Source organism: Neolamprologus multifasciatus, chromosome 7 (genome assembly GCF_963576455.1).
Source record: "Neolamprologus multifasciatus chromosome 7, fNeoMul1.2, whole genome shotgun sequence".
NCBI classification, from domain to species: domain Eukaryota; kingdom Metazoa; phylum Chordata; class Actinopteri; order Cichliformes; family Cichlidae; genus Neolamprologus; species Neolamprologus multifasciatus.
In genome coordinates, this window is record NC_140445.1 from 11,534,523 (window position 1) to 11,553,196 (window position 18,674).

The 18,674-nt window shown below is 37.1% G+C and overlaps 1 protein-coding gene across 3 annotated transcripts in view; it reads right to left on the bottom strand.

Moving 5' to 3' along the window:
* Positions 1-18,674, bottom strand: part of dennd1a (DENN/MADD domain containing 1A) — a 44,988-nt gene that overhangs the window by 26,048 nt on the left and 266 nt on the right. For 2 of the 3 annotated variants that reach the window (XM_085167578.1, XM_085167581.1), the window contains exons 2-13: positions 15,934-15,998; positions 12,903-12,946; positions 12,613-12,662; positions 11,569-11,688; positions 7,050-7,119; positions 6,630-6,710; positions 6,298-6,351; positions 5,160-5,270; positions 2,679-2,779; positions 2,239-2,284; positions 1,978-2,079; positions 1,746-1,871 (exon numbers count right to left, since the gene is read on the bottom strand). In XM_085167578.1, coding sequence (XP_085023704.1) covers positions 1,746-1,871; positions 1,978-2,079; positions 2,239-2,284; positions 2,679-2,779; positions 5,160-5,270; positions 6,298-6,351; positions 6,630-6,710; positions 7,050-7,119; positions 11,569-11,688; positions 12,613-12,662; positions 12,903-12,946; positions 15,934-15,998 — 970 coding nt within the window. The remainder of the gene's footprint in view (positions 1-1,745; positions 1,872-1,977; positions 2,080-2,238; positions 2,285-2,678; positions 2,780-5,159; positions 5,271-6,297; positions 6,352-6,629; positions 6,711-7,049; positions 7,120-11,568; positions 11,689-12,612; positions 12,663-12,902; positions 12,947-15,933; positions 15,999-18,674) is intronic. The other variant, XM_085167580.1, reaches the window with a different exon arrangement.

The following is an 18,674-nucleotide window of genomic DNA, read 5'->3' on the forward strand; positions in this document are numbered from 1 at the left end:
GTAAAAGTTCACCTCTAATGGAGATCTTTCCCTACCAAAATTTTTGATGGATTACTGGTCTTCACATACTTAAACGTAAATTCACTTACTGCCTAAATTCACCAGATCTGATCTGGTGTAAACTTGACATTCAATCGTTTCCACCTTTTTCACCCACCTCTCTTATCTATTATTAAACTATTAAACTAAATCTTCTGTTACTTTAAATCCCATAGTGCTCTCTACACTTAAGATTTGGTCTCAGTTTAGATCTCATTATAAATTCATATCTTCCTCTAGCAGAACACTGTTGTTAAGAAATCATCATTTCCCCCCTGCCACCACCTATGCCACTTATTTGATCTGGCATAAAACAGGCATAAAAACCATGCAAGCCCTTCACAAAGAGAATGTCTTTCTTAGCTTTTCAGAGCTGTCCCCAAAATGTAACCTGCCTCCTTCTCTTGTTTCTCTGCTTTTAAATTAGACACTGTATTTCATCACTGTTTCCAAATTTTCCAAATTCTCCCTGCTGACCCATCATGTGTTGACCTTCTGGTTCTTAGGCCTAATCAGAAATGAACTCTATCTAATATATATCATACACTTATGGCAACTGAATCTGACTCATCAGGTAAAATCCGAACTGTGTGGGAGCGTCAATTAGGTGCTGAAGTGTTTGAATCATGGTGGGATAATGTGATTCTCGCCATACTTTCAAGTACACCATGTGCTAGGTTATGGCTTGTACAGTTTGAAGTTTTAAACAGTCAATTTTTCAAATTCCCATTTATCTAAAATCTTTCCTTCAGTTCTAGACAAGTGTGACAGATGTCAAACCTCACATTGTAACCTAAGTCATATGTTTTTCTTCTATCCAAGTTTGCACAGATTCTGGAGCGATTTCTTTTCTGTATTTTCAGGAGTTTTTGAAATCCAGATCAGAAGAGACCCTCTAATTGCCATATTTGGAGTTCCAATGACACCTCTTAACCTATCCCCCCAGCAAACTGAGATCTTGGTTTTCTTTTCCCTTCTTGCTAGATGCTGTGACTAAGTTGAAAAGATTTGATATTTATTATTATTTAATTTAGTCACAGCACCCCTCCCTTTTTTTTTTTGCTTTCTGTTCTTGTGTTTGTATGACGTTTTGCATATTTTAATTTGCTCTTTGTTTTAAAAGAAAAGCTAAAATGCTTGGAGAAATCTAATCACATATAAGATGTATATAATGTGTACAAACTTGTATAACATCTTGACAAAAAATAAAAGAAAAAAAAAAACTGAAGTTAAAGTTAGGTAAATGATGACCATAGACACTATAAAACAATTATATTTTATATCAAACTTCTATACTGTCTATGATGATGAGGACTTTTGTTCTTCCTTCTCATTTTTTTAATAATTATCATGAGTACCACATGTTCATATTCCTCAGTCCGCTGGGTTAAAATGGAGACTGCACTTTATCTACTTGTAGCCACAGTGAATTGTGGTACTAGAGCACAATAGATGATGGCTTCAACAGATCAGCACTTCCTGCCTCACACCCAAAGCAGACATGCTGACTGCAATTTACAGTGCACAGTCCAGTTTGGTAAGCAACAGCTTTCATTTGATTTAATACGTGCAAGAAATACCTTGAACATTGACCTTACTTGAATGGTCCTGTTACTTAAACTAACAGTTTAGATTGGAGCAGTTTGAGTGCTTCACATATTATATCTTTGCTACATTCATGGTTGTGATCTAGTTCGTGCACTGACCGACTCAATCTGCAGCGCACTCCTGTAGCTGCCGAACAGAGCTGCCTGACTCTTGAGGAAGGCTCGAGCCACACAGTCTCCTGTTGTTGCTGAAACCTTCTTCAGTCGACTTTTCAAAGCAGAAACCTTAAGGTATTAAATTTAGTTATTAGAAAACACTTTCAACCTGGAATGGTTGCTCAATTTTTATAAAACTGTTTCTCAACAGGATAGCAGTCCTATAGTTCCTTACCACATCATTGGGAAGGCTTTGGAGGTCGTCATAGGGGCTTTCAAGCATGTTTGTATCTACATTAAGGACCACCACATCATCCAGAGCCATCCCTCGAACTTTCTACATACAGTAGAGAGAAGACATGGCATAATACCAAGTGTCAAAATACACAAAGATTTCTGCATAGACGCCAAATGTTCAAACAACTAGTCCGTACCAGAGAAAGAATGACTGAAAACAATTAACTTTTTCTACTAAATGCCAGTTGAACACACCTACCTCCATTAGGCTGGAGTGGACTCCAATGAGGTAAGGCATCGGGGCACTGGGGGGAAAAAAAGCCACACATAGCTATAAATGAGCTATTAGCGTGGTTGTGTAATCTTAACACTGCTTTTCAGTCTAGTTGGCAGGCACTTCCACAACCTATTAAGATATTTTTTCTCATTCAACTCCAGAAACAGTGTGCAAGAGATGCTGCAATTATTTTGCTGATTGCAAGATCATTCAAATTTATCAAGACAAATGGTAAACATTGAGGAAATTAATTAATCGATTAAAAAAAGGAGTCAGCCCGAAAACATGAAGGTGTCTTATTGAAATATGAACTATACTTTACATATAAATTATATTCTGCAGATCGCATTTGAGTGTGCCTTGGCACCATGTGTTTTACCATGTAGAGAATCTGGAGTGTAGATGATGCCCAGTACACTCACCAACAGTAGTCTAACAGATGCTGAGGCAAGACAGGGATGTAAACATGTTGCCAGTGCATTGGAAATAACATGGCTGCAGACCCATGGACACAAGCTGTTAACTGTGAACACCCAAAGAGATGTTTTGTTTTTTAGACAATATGCAAACTTCACCAGAAAAACTGGTTCTAAAGTGACCATATAGACCAAAGTGCTGGTCTAGATGGGAAGTAACCAACACAAAATTAAACTATGGTCCCATTAACTTCCAGAAAGATAGAATAGGGTCTAGGATGAGTGCGCTGTGAAGACGATACCCTAGGGCAGACCTTCCCAAAGTGTGGGGCCCGCAGAGCCATTGCAGGGGGGGTGCGGTATGAAAAGGGAAAAAAACAAACAAACAAACAAACAAAAAAACAACGCTTGGACACTGCTAGCACGGGGCTCCCACACAAACGCAAAGCGGGAGGTGAAGCATAGCTGAATATGTTTCCAAACCAACTTCCTTCCAACCCAAAGACTAGAAAATATAGTGAAGCATATCTTCTCTTTGGTTTCACCTGCACAAGTGCCAAGGTAGGTCTCCCCTGCAGAACTGGTTTCCCCTGCGTCGGGAGCTGGGCTCTCAAAATCACGGACAAACAGTATCCCACATTCTTGATTTTTAGTTCACAAACACTTCTTGCAATGACTAACTACTCCTGACATTTTGGAGATGTTAGCTCTTTATAAAGCAAAGTTACAGCGGGATACAAATAATATCAGGCTGATCTTACCACGATTTGTTCCCACATTTTTGATGTTTTTAAACCCATTTTGCACAGAGAGGCATTTTTTGAAAAAATGTATTGATAGCAATGTTGAATATTATTACACAGGAAAAAAACAACTACATGTAAAATAATCACACAGTGACGTCTCTGCCTTTCTGAATGGAGGGACAGTAACTGCGTGTGTATGTAAGCGTGTAAAACCTGCAGATAGTCAGATTAACAGTATTTTGTCTCTATCTGCCATTCTGCAATTCATCTCATGTAAACAATAATGTGGCGCACAGCTGACGTGAAAAAAAGGCACATACCTTTGACATTGCGTGATGAACTCTGTATTCCTCGTCCACACGTAAACGCAAAAAAGGAGTTCTCTCCGTTTTCGGTGATTCGAAACGCCGTTTACGTGTGGACGAAACAGCTGCGTTTTCAAAAATACCCGTGTAGGTGCGGACGCAGCGTAAAAGAGTTAGTAGTTTATTTTCTTACTACCTGTCATTTATCGCAGATTACTTGTATTTGCTTAGTTGTTTACTAAATGTTTGAGGTGTGAAATAAACCGCAATGGAGCAAAATATGGGTGTGTTTGGTTGGAGGATGTGTGCGTGCACGTGTGCGCATGGGGGGGGCGCAACATTTTTCTTGTAAAACAAGTTTGGGAACCACTGCCCTAGGGTACAGTATCAATCCGTTTTACATTCAGACAGCAATTGTGAAAATACAGTTCAAGGCTTCAGAACTTCAGACTGAAGCCTTGAAATTTTCAGACCTATAATATACAGACATATTAATCACTCAGACTGTAATCTCCAAGTTAATTGGTTTGGTCAATGTGGTTTCATATGTCCTCAATGGACAATTAGGTTTATTTTTATAAAGATGAATTCACAACCTGTCCACTGTTTACTACACTTTTTATCTAGTGACAAATAGGATACCTCTGAATTGTAAAAACAGTCAAGAAAGATTAAGTTCTTGTTCTGTCTATTTGAGGGTTAAAAAATGCTCAAATAGTCACTTAAACAAGACCCGCCACTCTCTACTTTGAGGGACTGTAAAACTACGAGATTAAAATTTGGTATAGGGTCTTTAAATATGTTCAATTTATTGTACAAAGAATTTAAAGCAAACAAACAAACAGTTAATTCAGAACTGGGTTGGGTGGAAACATTTTCCTCACATTTTAGGAGGTGGAGCAAAGGAGAATAGTGATTTTGTTTTCCTTGATAGCTACCTATAGCTTTCATTCGGGTAGTTGGAACAACAGGGATGTGGTTGAAAATTGGAAAAAGGAAAACAAATGGAAAAATGTCAAAATCTATATTACAGCTACATTGAAGGTGGATGGATGTCAAAGGGAAACAAAAAAGCAAAACTGAAAGTGAAATAAACAAAATAAAACCAAAGAGATCTTCATTGGCTTTTGCATTTGTGGCATTACATTCATATAGCACATTATTTTCACTCGTTCAGTAACAACACTTGCCTGTTTATTACCAGTGTTCTAAATATGGGGTGAAATGATATCTGTGGCCACTTTAAGGGAATTGTTTCAAAATAACAGTTTAAAGAAAATCTCTTCATGGTCATTAACAAATTGACAAATTACTGAAATATTCAAGGCCCAACAAATTTCAAATTTCCCACGTGTGGGACTAATAAAGGTTATCTTATCTTATCAAACTGGCAGAGCATTAACAGAGAGAAGAAAGAGGAAGTGGACTCTACTTACAGTGCTAAGTTTGCTACAGCAGATGAGGATTCGACGTTCATAAAGCATACTAGCATACAGATGAAGCATGTTATTGACATCTACTGCTACAAAGTACTCTGTTAGGTTTCTCTGCAAGGATCAAACAAAATAAGAAAAAACAAGAGTTAGTTGTGACAGTAAAGACCAGTGAGAATCACATAATGTCAACCTGTGAAACTCCATATTGTGCATTTCATTTGACAAATGCAGTGCAATATGGCAGTCATGTTAACTGCACAATGTACATATGTTTTGGCACATTATTTATGCACTCCCTATAGCACTCCCAATCGAAGTCACAGTAGCTGATCTGGACTAGAAACTATCTAATCCAATGATTTTTTTTGTCATTTTCATTACAAGCTGGACATAGTTGATGACTTTTTAAATTGGCTTGAAGACAGAAAGTACTGCTTCGATGTGACCAAAAACTTGTCTTTCCCAGAAACACAACACTCAGGATCTATGGGAGAAATTTGTAACAGTAATAATGTGTAACAGTTAACTTCCAAATAATAACTTAATCTAGTGCAAAGTCAACAGCCTTTAAAAAAAACAAAAAAAAACAAAGAAAATTTTGAGTCTATACATTTAGTTTTATGTCCCAGTGATCAATGAAATTCTAATTCTTTCATGTTGGGTAGTTATTTTGACATAAGCTGTTTCAACATGGCTGTCAAGAGGTGAGACTTTGGGTTTACAGGATCAAATATCTGAAGCTATTTTTATTCATTATAATTTTTTGATCCTGACAGCCTAGAGCACTTCTATATTTCTGCTCTTACAGAAGAGTACGGCAACTATTTATTTGCAGTAACCCTGTTAATGTACAGCAGATATTACTGTGTCTATGGGTGGAACTTTACCATTCAGTAGGTCTATCTACACACATAGCATGGGAAGACCTCAAAAGTCAAAAGATGTTCATGTCCATAAGAAAAAATACATAAGCGCATATTCATGTGCACTCAAAATCCTTTCTAAAGTCTCTCATTTCAAAGTCATAGTTGAGATACGAGTCAGCTGTCAAAACGGTGGCCTTCTGTTTGACAAAATGTAAAGCAGCTTTGAGATTTGACTTTAATGTTTTCAGCATAAAGGAAAAGTAAACACTCACATTCTCAGGTATGCTGGGAAGTTCCTTTGTGTCAGGCACAATGAAATAGGAATGCTAGAGAGAGACAGACAACAAGTGTCTGAGTGCTTCACAGTATGAATAAAGAATGTAGAAAATCTAAGCAGCATTTCCTGCATGATGATTCATAATAACACCTAGTGTAGTAATCCAGGAGAGCGTCACACTTTAAAGCTAAAAATTAAACTTAGTTTCAGGATTTTGTATGGGTGATTCCATTATTCCATTATTTCCTCTGTATGAAGGAAAGGTAATATGTGTTTTCCAGTGTAATTACGAGTTTAGTTGGATGTGATGTGTTGAGTCAGACTCACCACACCAAGGTGAATGGGGACACAAGGTTCAGGGATGGGCAGCGTATACAGTAACAACAGGAGCTCTTGCCACTGGCTTTCCTAAAAAAATAAATAAATGAAAATAATTAATAAAAAAATTAATCAGAACACGCTAAATGCATGGATAGCATGTCCTCATGCGAATAAATACAAATAGCACAGCCTGAACCGATAACCTGTTATGGTGTAGGTAGAGTCTCAGAAAAAGTCCCAAAACTGCAGCTACATTTGAAAGCACCAGCAAGCCAGGGCCAATAAACAATGATCGTATCTGATGCTAAAAGTAAAATGGACAAAAGATCTGACATGCATGTATTGGCTAATGAAGAGACTGGCCAATGAATTCCTAACTGAGGTGAAGAAATCCAATTTCAAGATAAATGGTGTGTCATTTCTCACCTGTCCTTTGACAGTGTAATCTGCAAGGATATTAAGCAGCTTGTAGAAGACTTCGAACCAGGGAAGGTAGCTACAAAGTCACAAAACCAGTTTTTAATTAGCACAATTCAAACAAGAAATCTTCTATTTAAAAAAAAAAAAAAAAAAAAAAAAAAAAAAAAGGTAGAGTGGAGTTCATTCAGCAATGGCAGAAATAAAGTGAAACACAGGAAACCACAAAAATGTAGACTGACCAAAAATAAAACAAAAAAACAATAGTAATGACTAAGTGCCAAAGAAGGAATATTGGGTAAAATATTCCAAATAATGTGGTAATTCATGTACTCAACAAAAAAAAAAAGTGTAAGGTGCCTTTGAAAAAAATTAACAATGGTGATAATGTTACAACAAAAGCGTTTTATTCAAAGGTTGTCATAGTTATATAGAGCCTGCAATGGTTTTAAAGCATTGAGACCATGTAATCAAACAATAATGAATATAAGAAGAGACCAAGTAATATATGCTACCAGTCAAACATTTCGATACACTTTTTCATTTAATGGTTTTTCTTTATTTTCAGGACTCTTTACATTGTAGATTCTCACTGAAGGCATCAACACTATGAATGAAACACATGGAATTATGTAATAAACAAAGTGTGAAATAACTCAAAACATATATTTTAGACTCTTCAAAATAGCCACCCTTTGCTTGTTGGGCCTTTTCCCTTCACTCTGTGAAGGTCCATCCTAAACCATCTTGATTGGGTTTAGTCATCTGGCACAGCACTCCATCACTCTTCTTCTTGGTCAAATAGCCCTTATACAGTCTGGAGGTGTGTTTGGGGTCATTGCCCTGTTGAAAAGTAAATGGTGGTCCAACTAAATGCAAAACCGGATGGGATGGCATGTTGCTGCAGGATCCTGTGGTAGCCATGCTTGTTCAGTGTGCCTCCAGTTTTGTATATAAAAATTAAATTCCCAACAGTGTCACCAGCAGAGCATGCCGCACACCATCACACCTCCTCCTCCATGCTTCATGGTGGGAACCATGCATATAGAGACTATTTGCTCACCTTTTCTGTCTTACACAAAGTGTGGAACCAAAGATCTCAAATTTGGCCCAAACAAATCTCTTCTACTTGTTGCTTTTCTTAGTAGTGGTTTCTTAGCAACTATTTGACCATAAAGGCCTGATTCCCCAGTCTCCTCTGAACAGTTCATGTAGAGATGTGTCTGCTACTGGAACTCTGTGTGGCATTTATATGGGCTCTAATCTGAGATGCTTTTAACTTGCAATTTCTGAGGCTGGTGACTCTACTGAATTTATCATCAGCAGAAGAGGTGACTCTTGGTCTTCCTTTCCTGGGGGAGTGCTCATGTGAGCCCGTTTTTTTTTTTTGTTTGTTTTTTTTTTCAAATCACTTGATGGTTTTTGTGACTGTACTTGGGGGCATATTCAAAGTTTTAGCAATTTTCCGTATTGAATGACCTTCAGTTCTTAAAGTAGTGATGGAGTGTCATTTCTCTTTACTTAGCTGTTTGGTTCTTGCTATAATATGATTTCCAACAGTGGTCAAATAGGGCTGTCAGCTGCATAGCAACCTGACTTCTGCACAACACAACAAATGGTCGCAATCCTATTAAGAAAGCAAGTAATTCCACAAATAAACTCTGACAAGACACACCTGTCATTATGAAGCTCACTGAGAGAAGGCCAACAGTTTGCAGCGCCATCAACAAAATGGCTACTTTGAGCAATCTAAAAGAAAATACATATTTAGTTATTTATTAATTTTTTCTTTGCTGTATAATTTCATATAACTTGCTTCATATATTTGATGTCTTCAGTATGTATCTACAATGTAGAAAGTAGTAAAAAAAATAAAGAAAAACCATTAAATGAGAAGGTGTGTCCAAACTTTTGACTGGTAGTGTACATACATGTTAGCTGTATTAGCTAAATTTAATTAATTTAAATTTTATTTATATAGCAACAAATCACAACAACAGTTCCTCAATATGCTTTATATTCTAAGCTAAAGACCTTACAATAATACAGAGAAAACCTCAACAATCAGATCATCCCCTATGAGCAAGCACTTAGAGACAATGGAAAGTTAAAATTGTTTTAATACATGTGAAGACAATACGGATTTAACCATGTGGTAACATTCAAGAGAACATTTGTATGTTTGGCATCAGCTTCAATTTCATTATTAGTTTCATTACATTTGAATATTAGTTCCAGTAAAATGGTCAAATGGACAGTTCTCTGTAGATCAGGGGTTCATTAACCTCGTACTCAGGCTCACCAGTTCAAGCTTTCTCTCACACTCAAGAGCTCAATCACTACTCCCAGCCAACTAATGTGACATTAATTGCCTGGTAGTGGCGATTGGGCCCATGCTAGGGAGGCTCAGATGGACATATCACAACGGATTTAGCATGTACTTACTGTAAGTACATGCTTATGTTTCTTTTCAGTGGTTGTTATAACTAGCTAGTATTTGAGTAAAGTGTTATCTGTAACTGGCAACAGCTGTGATTGCCCAGCTTATCATAGACATAGCAAAGTCTTTGATCAAGTTGCAGAAATTAGGTAGCTAAAGCATTAGCTAAAAAAAAAAACACCACCAACAACAACACACATTTATAGCAATCACTGCAGGATTTGATATCTGAAACGGAAGGATCTGAAGGATAGGATAATCTGAATTAGTTTTGAACCTACATAACTCTGGCTCATTATACAGCTGGAAAAAAAGCTGAAAACAAGGTTAATGGCAATATAAAAAACTACTGCAATTCCCTGTACACAGGATTAGGCCTTTCCACATCCTTTCATTTGCAAATGGTTCAAAATACAGCTGCTTTATTTTTAACTGATTCAAAGGAAAGACAGTACATTACTCCTGTTTTAGCTCAGCTGCACTGGCTACCTATGAAGGTTTAAATACATGAAAAAAGTTTAGTACTCAGGGCTCGCAAAATCGCTAGCCCGACGTCCCGGGGCTAGCAATTTTTCCAGTCGGGCTACCAAAATCTATCTCTGCCCTGCCCGTCGGGCTGTCATAGGAAGGAAAATATATGTCTATGCTTTTGCATTCTTTCGCCAATGTAGCTGAGTAATTATGTCATTGGCATCGATGAGCCACTGTCAATATGTGACATATTGAAATCGCGTTTGAATTTGCGCTTGCTTTTTACTTTCACTTTCATTTTGCGATCGCGGAAAGGTGTGTAGAGAGCGGCAGCACTGATTGGTGAGTGACGATTACTTGCGCACCAATTCCTCTGACATCGACTTATCAATCGTTAGCTTACTATTCAAACAAAAATTTCTGTTCAATTTGAACCAAGTATTTGAGTTGATGGTTGTAATTTCTAGACAGTTGTTGTAATTTGTATTTTAAAGATTTTTTGATTAATTTTTGTTTCCGTTACAATATTTATTTATATTTATATTATATTTATATATATTTATAATATTGATTTATTGATTTATTGATTGATTTATTGTACTTTAAAGTACAATAAAGGAAACAAAACATAAAAAATTGCTTTTTTTATTTGGGCTACTTAAATTTATTTTGGGCTACCAAAAACTGAAGAATGCCTGCCCGAAGGGCTACCAGAGATTTTGAAATTTTGCGAGCCTTGGTACTTGTTTTTTAATGTCTTCATAGATTAGTGCCACAATATATTACAGAACTTTTTATTCTGTCTTTTGCCTCCAGGTCACTGAGATCAACATCCTGTTAGTTTTCTGTCAGTGCCTCACCCAAAAACTAAAGGCAACCAGGGCTTTGCAGTTACAGCTGCTAGACTCTGGAATAGTCGGACACCACATACTGGAAAAAACGAACACTTTTAAATCAGCTATAGACGTACCCATTTCCAGCTGCTTTTAGTCAAGTCTGAGGTCCATTTGACTTGACGTTTCACTCCTGTACTGGCTGCTCTTCCTTGGCTCGCTGTTAAATCTAAACAAATTATTTTTTTTAGATTTAACAGACAATCCCAACTGGTTGCCCTAAATGGCTGCCCCTCTCCGTTTCTGTCAGGGATATCTTCCTGTTAAAAGGTATTTTTCCTTCTTACTGTCACCAAGTGCTTACTCATGAGGTGTCATCTGATTTTTTCTCATTATGATTATAGAGTCTTTACCTTAGAATATAAAGGTCCCTGATGTGACGGCTGTTGGTTTTTCACTATATAAATTAAACTGATTTGAATTGAACTTACTAGGATGACTAATTTTTAAAGACTGCAAATAAAGTATAATCACAGAAAATTCAAAAGCTAAAGAAGATTCACGGGCAAGATTCTCAGTCTGATGTCAATTTGTTATCACTAGTGGAGATAACAAAATATGTACAGTATCTTACTGCCAAATTTAACATCTCATCAAAAGTCAGGCTTATTTGTTTTTCTATACCTTCTTTTATTTGGCAATAAAACAGTTTTATATCAGCTTTTTACAAAAAATCCACAATACAATGAACGCACACCCCACACTCACCTATACACATACTTACCTAAGAATACAGTAGCAAGTGTGTGCACCTGACGAGAGGCGGCAAAAGCCAAACCTCTGTTTGCTCTCAATGTCAGTCAACACAAACGTAAAGTTCTGGCCAACTTGGTTGACAGAAAGACTGTTGGTTGAGAGAGGAGGAGAAGACAAGACTAAGTCCTTTCCATAAGATACAGATACACAAATAAACAGAATATATAGACAAACCGACTTCATATAGAATAAAACGGGCATCTGTTAATGGTGCCAAATAAAACTTAATAAAAGCAGAACAATCAATGAATGAATGCTGTTTTGTTTGAGCTTAGTTTAGCGGACAGTCTTTAGGCCAGCTCCTGAACTCCCATCAGGTCTCAATAGTTTTAAAAAGATACTGGCGGAAACCGGTGGTATTCCTCAGCCTCCTAGAGATACACCTATGGAATAAAATTTCGAAATCCTACTTCGCCTTGTTCTCAGGTTATCGCATTCAAAAGATTTTCAGAAACCTTGACCACTAAGCTTGACGTCAAGGTCACTGAGAAACTCATCTAAGATTCTTAGTAGATGAACCTATGGTATCAATTTCAAAATCCTAGGTGACTTTCATCTTGATGTTTCGAGTGAGACATTTTGGGGCTTTTATGTCCAAGTCAAGATATGACATCCATGTTTTACTGAAAAAGGCAATCAAGCATCGTCACCTATTTAAATCAAACAGGCAAAAATGGACTGTTTTAGCATTTATACTACAGCACCTAACAAAAGCATTGTATTATTTTAATTTCCCCAAACCAACATCTCAAAATGACCCATCTTTAGCTTATAACAACAACATCTAACATTACTTTTTTTCCCTCTTGTTCTTAGTGTGGCTAAATACTGTATATAATTTTGCTAATAGCCCAAACGAGCCAAAAATACTATAGCATTTAATAGTGTCATTAACATAAATAATAGTATACCAGCACCAAAAACTTAATTGAATACCCAAAGCAATGATTTTAATTCAATTCTCTTAGATTTAATCAACCCTATGTAGGTGCAGATGTGTATGAGTGTATACCTGTCCATGCTGAAAGGGAAGCAGAACTTGGACACAGTTTTAAGAGTTTCCTGTGGTACAAAGAAAGGGATTATAAAGTACATTAATCCATGAACAAAGTTAGAGGGGCTCAAATTGAACATGTAATGTGGAGCTATCCATAGAGAACAGTGTGCATAGAGGCATTTACATTATTGACACTACATAATAATTAAAATTACATAAAAAATAATGCTTGTCAAAGAGAGAGTGAAAGCATGGTATGTACAACTGTAGAAAAGTACAATACTGTAAAAAAGAAAATGTAAGACCTGATCTCTGTAGTCGTCGGGAAACTGCCGACGAACCTCTGGCCCTGTTAGAAGTATACAGACAGGAAATGACTTCACTGAAATCACCAGCTTCCTTTCAACAAGACAACCCTAAAGACTATGACCCAATCCACGAGGGTTAGGGGTTTCCCCACTTTCAGTATATGTATGAGGAGTCGCTGGCAGACACATTCAGTCTTGTGCGCACATGTTCTCTTAGTTAATTTCTGCACCCCTAACTCACAGTGCACAGTGCTGTGACATTAAACCTTAAGAGAAAAAAAATGAAAAAACTTCTTTCATCATCTTTTTTTTCTTTTTGTTTAATGATTATGTTTAGACAAAATATGCAAATTAATTATCTGAGAGTTATCACTCATCCCTTTTGTAAAAAAGAAACCTGACTGATTTTGAATTTAAACAGTTATTCTCATAAGAAAAAAAAAAAAGCAGAAAAAGTACAAATAAAAAATAAAAAATTGAACAAATCCAAGTGACCCAAAAATTTGCAGTTCACATGCATGAACTTGAGTGACATCTTATTCTTAATGGGTTTACTATAATAACAGCTTCAGCTCTTTTGGCAAAGCTTTACACAATTTTTAGGTTAGGTGTTTATGGGAATTTTTGACCAATCTTCCAGAAGGGCATTTGTGAGGTCAAACACTGATGTTGGACAAGAAGGCCTGGCTCACAGTCTGCCCTCTAATTCATCCCAAAGGTGTACTGTCGAGTTGAGGTCAGGACTCTGTGCAGACCAGTCAAGGTGTTCCATACCAAATTCCCCCCATCCATGTCTTATGGACCTTGCTTTGTGCATTGGTGCAGTCATGTTGGAAAAGGAATTTTTTATTTTGTTGCTACACCAAACTCATATCTGCACTCATCAGCAGATTTGATCATCACTGTATGTTCTGCCCAGGAGGTGAGCTTGAGCTTTACTGCAACATGTTGAGTGCTGCACTGTTCCCTCATATGACAAGGGAGAAACAACGTAAGCAAGGGTATAAATCCCCCTTACAAATGACACTTCTAATATAAACATTCTGCTTAAAACAGTAAATAAAAAACAAATGGATATTGCATCTTGAAGACTGCAGTTTCATCATTTCCTCTGCAAACAGGATAAAATTCTTAGAAATACAGCCAACAACCTCTCCTCAGTATCCAGGAAATTAGTCACTTGCTGCAGATAAAAAAGCTTTAGAGACAGAGTAGAGATATATCACCATTTGCATAAAAGAAGCAGCAATTATCCATAAGCTATAACTCAGCTGGTGCCATCATCATAACCTCTTGAAATGTTTCTACTGATGTAACTTTTTTCTTGCTAGCCAGTATATACAAAAATTATGAAATAATCAATAAAAAAAATTCAAGTTTATAATAGGGCTGAGCCATATCATACCGTTCACGGCAATACTGGTATAATGTTGGGCAACGATAAGAAAATGAAATATCGTGATAGAATATGGGTAAAACGCGCATGCACAGTGCCTTTGTTTTCATACACACATGGCGGAAAAAGCATGGCGGCAACGGAGAATAAGAAGGGCGAAAGCGGATCGTTGAATGAAACGGATGAACCAGAATTGGTTTGTAAAAATGTTGCAACTTCAGTGGTGGGGAACTGGTTTAGCTTTTGTCCGTCAGATACACAATAAAGCACTATTTTTGTTAGAGCATGCTAGCAGGCCGTCGTTATTACAGTGTTTTTTTGAAAATACGGCACACTTAAAATTAATCCTTTGATTTGCAAAACGTGTAAAAAGTGTACCAGAGAACTATCCACAGTAATATGCAACAAATGGTGTGGCCCTTCTCTCAACGTTTTGGAATAAGTATGAGATTGCACAAAGAGACAGGAGGCCTAAATAGCTAGCTTTATTCCACCTTCTCTTTTGGGAAAGGGTAGACTCGACTTTATTTTTCCTGCGGAGGCTGAACATCCTCTGAAAGCTGCTACAGATGTTGTATCAGTCGGTGGTTGCTAATGCAATTCCCTATGCTGTGGTCCGCTGGGAGAGCTGTACCAAGAAGAAGAACAATCACTGGCTGAATAAAATAATCAAGAAGGCAGGCTTGTTTGTTGGACCCTGTGGAGGCAGTGTTAGAACAGAGAATGCTGTGTAGTTTAAAGTCAGTTGTGTACAGAGAAACTGAGGAAGTCTTTGGTTCCCCAGGGGATCAGACTGCATAAAACATTGGAGGGGAAAGTGCATTAGGTTGGGTAAAAAAAAAAAAAGTCCCAAGAAACATACTCGATTTCAACTGAGTTTTTTTTTCCCTAGTGTTAGGGAATGGAAGGTAGATAACCAGCAGTGAAATTTGTATTATGAGCAGATGTGGATGTGGATACTAAGGATGTGTGCAAAGAGTCAACTAGACTACTAACTGTTAATAATGTGACTAGGCAGTACCAGATGTAATAGTCATTTAATCTAATTGTTCACATTTTAATTGACGCCCAAACCTGGCAAACTGTTATGTTCTAAGTGTTATACAGCTGTCTTCCACCAGATATACCATAATTCAATGAATAAAACAAACAATATCATCCACCAGGACGACTCAAGAAGAATGTGATTACTGGTTTCAAATGCCTTTATTTGGACAACTTTTTGAATTGTCCACTAAGTGGTTCTCAAATGTAACTAGATATCTGAGTGTTTTTTAGTCTTAGACTAGTCAGCTAGTCAAACTTTGTTTCCTTGCTACGTCAGCTAAGAAATTAGTTGGTAAGAATATTTCTAGTGGATACTATGATGACAAGAACTATAAAGATATGATAAAGATGATAAATCGATTTATTTTCCATGTTACTTAAGTACGTCTGGTTTGGTCAGGGTATTTTTATAACTATAACCAGAGAACATTTTGTGATTAATGCCTTCAAAAATTCTGGTAATTCTAACCTTGAAGGGGTTCTATGTATTGAAACATATTGGATTTTAAATTCATTATTACTTGTTTATGTACACCTAGTTCCATGATCAATATGTAAAAGAAAATATAATTTTTAAGGACTTACCAGAACTGTGGATGCCTGGGTTGGCCACCTCCATATACACCTCAAAGGTAGACTCAGGGTTCTCCCTGCAACAAATAATAAAAAAATTAGCTTTATGGGCGCCAGTTTAGTTCAGTTGGATGAGCAGGCGACTATATGCAGCATGGCTGAGAGCGGCTGGCCCCAGGTTTGAGTCTGACCAACGGCCCTTTGCCGCATGTCTCCCCTCTCTCTTTCCCGTCAGTTCACACTGCATCCATCTAATAAACCCGAAAACAAAGGCCAAAAAATATATTTGTAAAAAAGCTTTATGTTTACTTATGTTGCAGACAAAAATGAAAGCAAATATAGAACAAGAAACATATAACCAAGAATTAGACATCCATCAAAAAGATGAAGGAAGAAAACTGGTAAAGGACACTGCAAAGTGGCCTACACCAAAATTGAAGGAGCTGCAGGAATTTCTGGTAAGTACTGTACTGTTAATGTTTCTCATGGTGTCTGTGCACATATGTCGAGATCTGTCCACCATATTGGGTGTGATAGCACAGGGAGAAATATTCCCAGACTGACTGGCAGTGGTTCCTGGAGGTTACTGGCTTTGGGAGAAAATGGTTGCAAAGAAGGTGCTCCACCAAAAACAGCCTAATGATTGCTTTGGTTAAGTGACTGTTGAGCTACAGCCAGGAGGTAGAGCAGGTCTCACAGCAGATATACCTTTTTACAAGAAACTCACCTAGAAGACAGTGGGTATCTTAGGCTAAAAACCCAGTTGGGTGGGTCAAGTATGTTTTTCTTCTTTCACAACAAGTAGTAGCATAGGTGTAGCTGTATTAATACATAAATGGTAAAGGTTGGTAAAGTGAGCTAGAGATAAATATGTGACAGGTTTTGATTTTTCAGGGACTCTTACATGGTGAGGAAATTACCATTATGAACATTTACTGTTCACCAAATTATTCTTCAGAGTTCATACTCAAAACATTTGCAAAATGTGTAGAACTATCCCCAACAAAGGTCTTAATAAGAAGAGATTTGTTTCTTTAATCCTTTACTTGACAAACATCCGCTGTGAAACAAACAGACTGTGGGCAGGCACAGGGGTTTGGCACATTTCAGAATTATGTCTAAAATCTACAGTTCCTCATCATCCATATCGCCAGACACGGTCAACAAGGCAAAGCAGTGGAAATCTTTCTGTCAGATGACATCATTTATCCAATGAAATAAAGAGTTGAAATTAGCTGTAGACCATGCATTATGTCTTTTTTTTTTTTTTTTTTTATTTTACACATCGCCCCAAAGTTCAGGGATCGCAAGGGGTGGGTTTAAAAAATTTATTTTCCTATTCAAATCAGTTTTAGTTTGAATATCGATTCATTAAATCCTGAATTGATTTTTAAATATATTTATTTAGCCAGAAACGCCAGAATCTCAGCTTAAAGCTCACAAAACTATTTCAAAAAACCACCAAAGAGTTATAACACCAAATGATTAAAGAGCAGGTAAACACATTCCACAGAAAGATGTAAATGCAAAGCGCAACCCGGCGGCACGAACACAGACAACTCATCGGGTGCTAAAAGTCGACATCTCACAGATTCTGAAGCTGCAGGTTTGTCACCCTCCGACCAAAATTCACTGAAAAAGCAGCAAATGAAGATCAAACTACGCTTCACATTTGAAAAATATTGTCATAAATTCCCACAGTGTACTTCCAGTTTACCACCAAAAATTAGTGTTTCTGCATTATTCACTTGCTTACTAGGCACCAGTCTACCGTTGTGTGTGGTGCTGTCGACTTTTTTTTTTTTTTAATGACCTCCAACCAGAAAGCCTCATCTCTGCTGTTCAATACCAAATAAGTGTAAACTTTTACAAAATATGCCAAATTGCAAAACGCTGAGCTATGTCTTTAATAAAACCTCTGTAACTTAGCTCTGCTTCACTTCAGCAGCATCAGGTAATGTTTATCTGTTGATTCATGGATTTCTTCTGTTTTTGACATTCTGCAGAAGATTTTTAAGCTGGTTATCTGCTATAAAAAGCCAGGCCAGGAAAATCTCCTTTATGTTTTTCTGTTTTATCCTCAGCTACTTTGACACAAAGGCATCTGCTATGATGCTTACACCTCTGATACAGTCTCACAACTGTCAGCTTTGTTTTTATGTATAGACATAAAGAATTAAAAGTATATGGATATATACTGATAAATGATCACAATTATAATATGTATGACTGTCTGAGTTAAAACTGAATCTTGAAATTGAATTAGTTATAGTAATCAGTGATGATATCCAGCCCAAACTGTAAGGATTGTTCTTAAAAAGCAGGCAAAGTAGGGCCTCCACATAACCCTACTAACATGGTGTCTCAACACAGTGCGGGAATTTTCTTACTAAATCTGTCGTTTTAGTGATATAAATCTCATAAATACACCATATCTGTATACCAAAGCCAATCTATAGATCAGTTGTCCTTTTCTATCATGCCACGAGAGTAGCCTGCAGTCATCGTCTCTGCTGCACTTCTCAGTCCTGAAAAGTAGCATCCGGTTTTGGGGGGGAAAAAAACATCTAATACTGTTACCATGCTTAAAGTGGCTACATATCCACTCACTGTCAGTCACCACTAACCGCGCGGAAAGCTTTGTGAGTTACTAGTACACCTCAGTGTCATTAAAAATATATAAATAAAAGGTTCTTGTTTTTTTGTTTTTTTTTTTCCAGGTCTCGTCAGTGTTTTTAGCCTGTGTCACAACA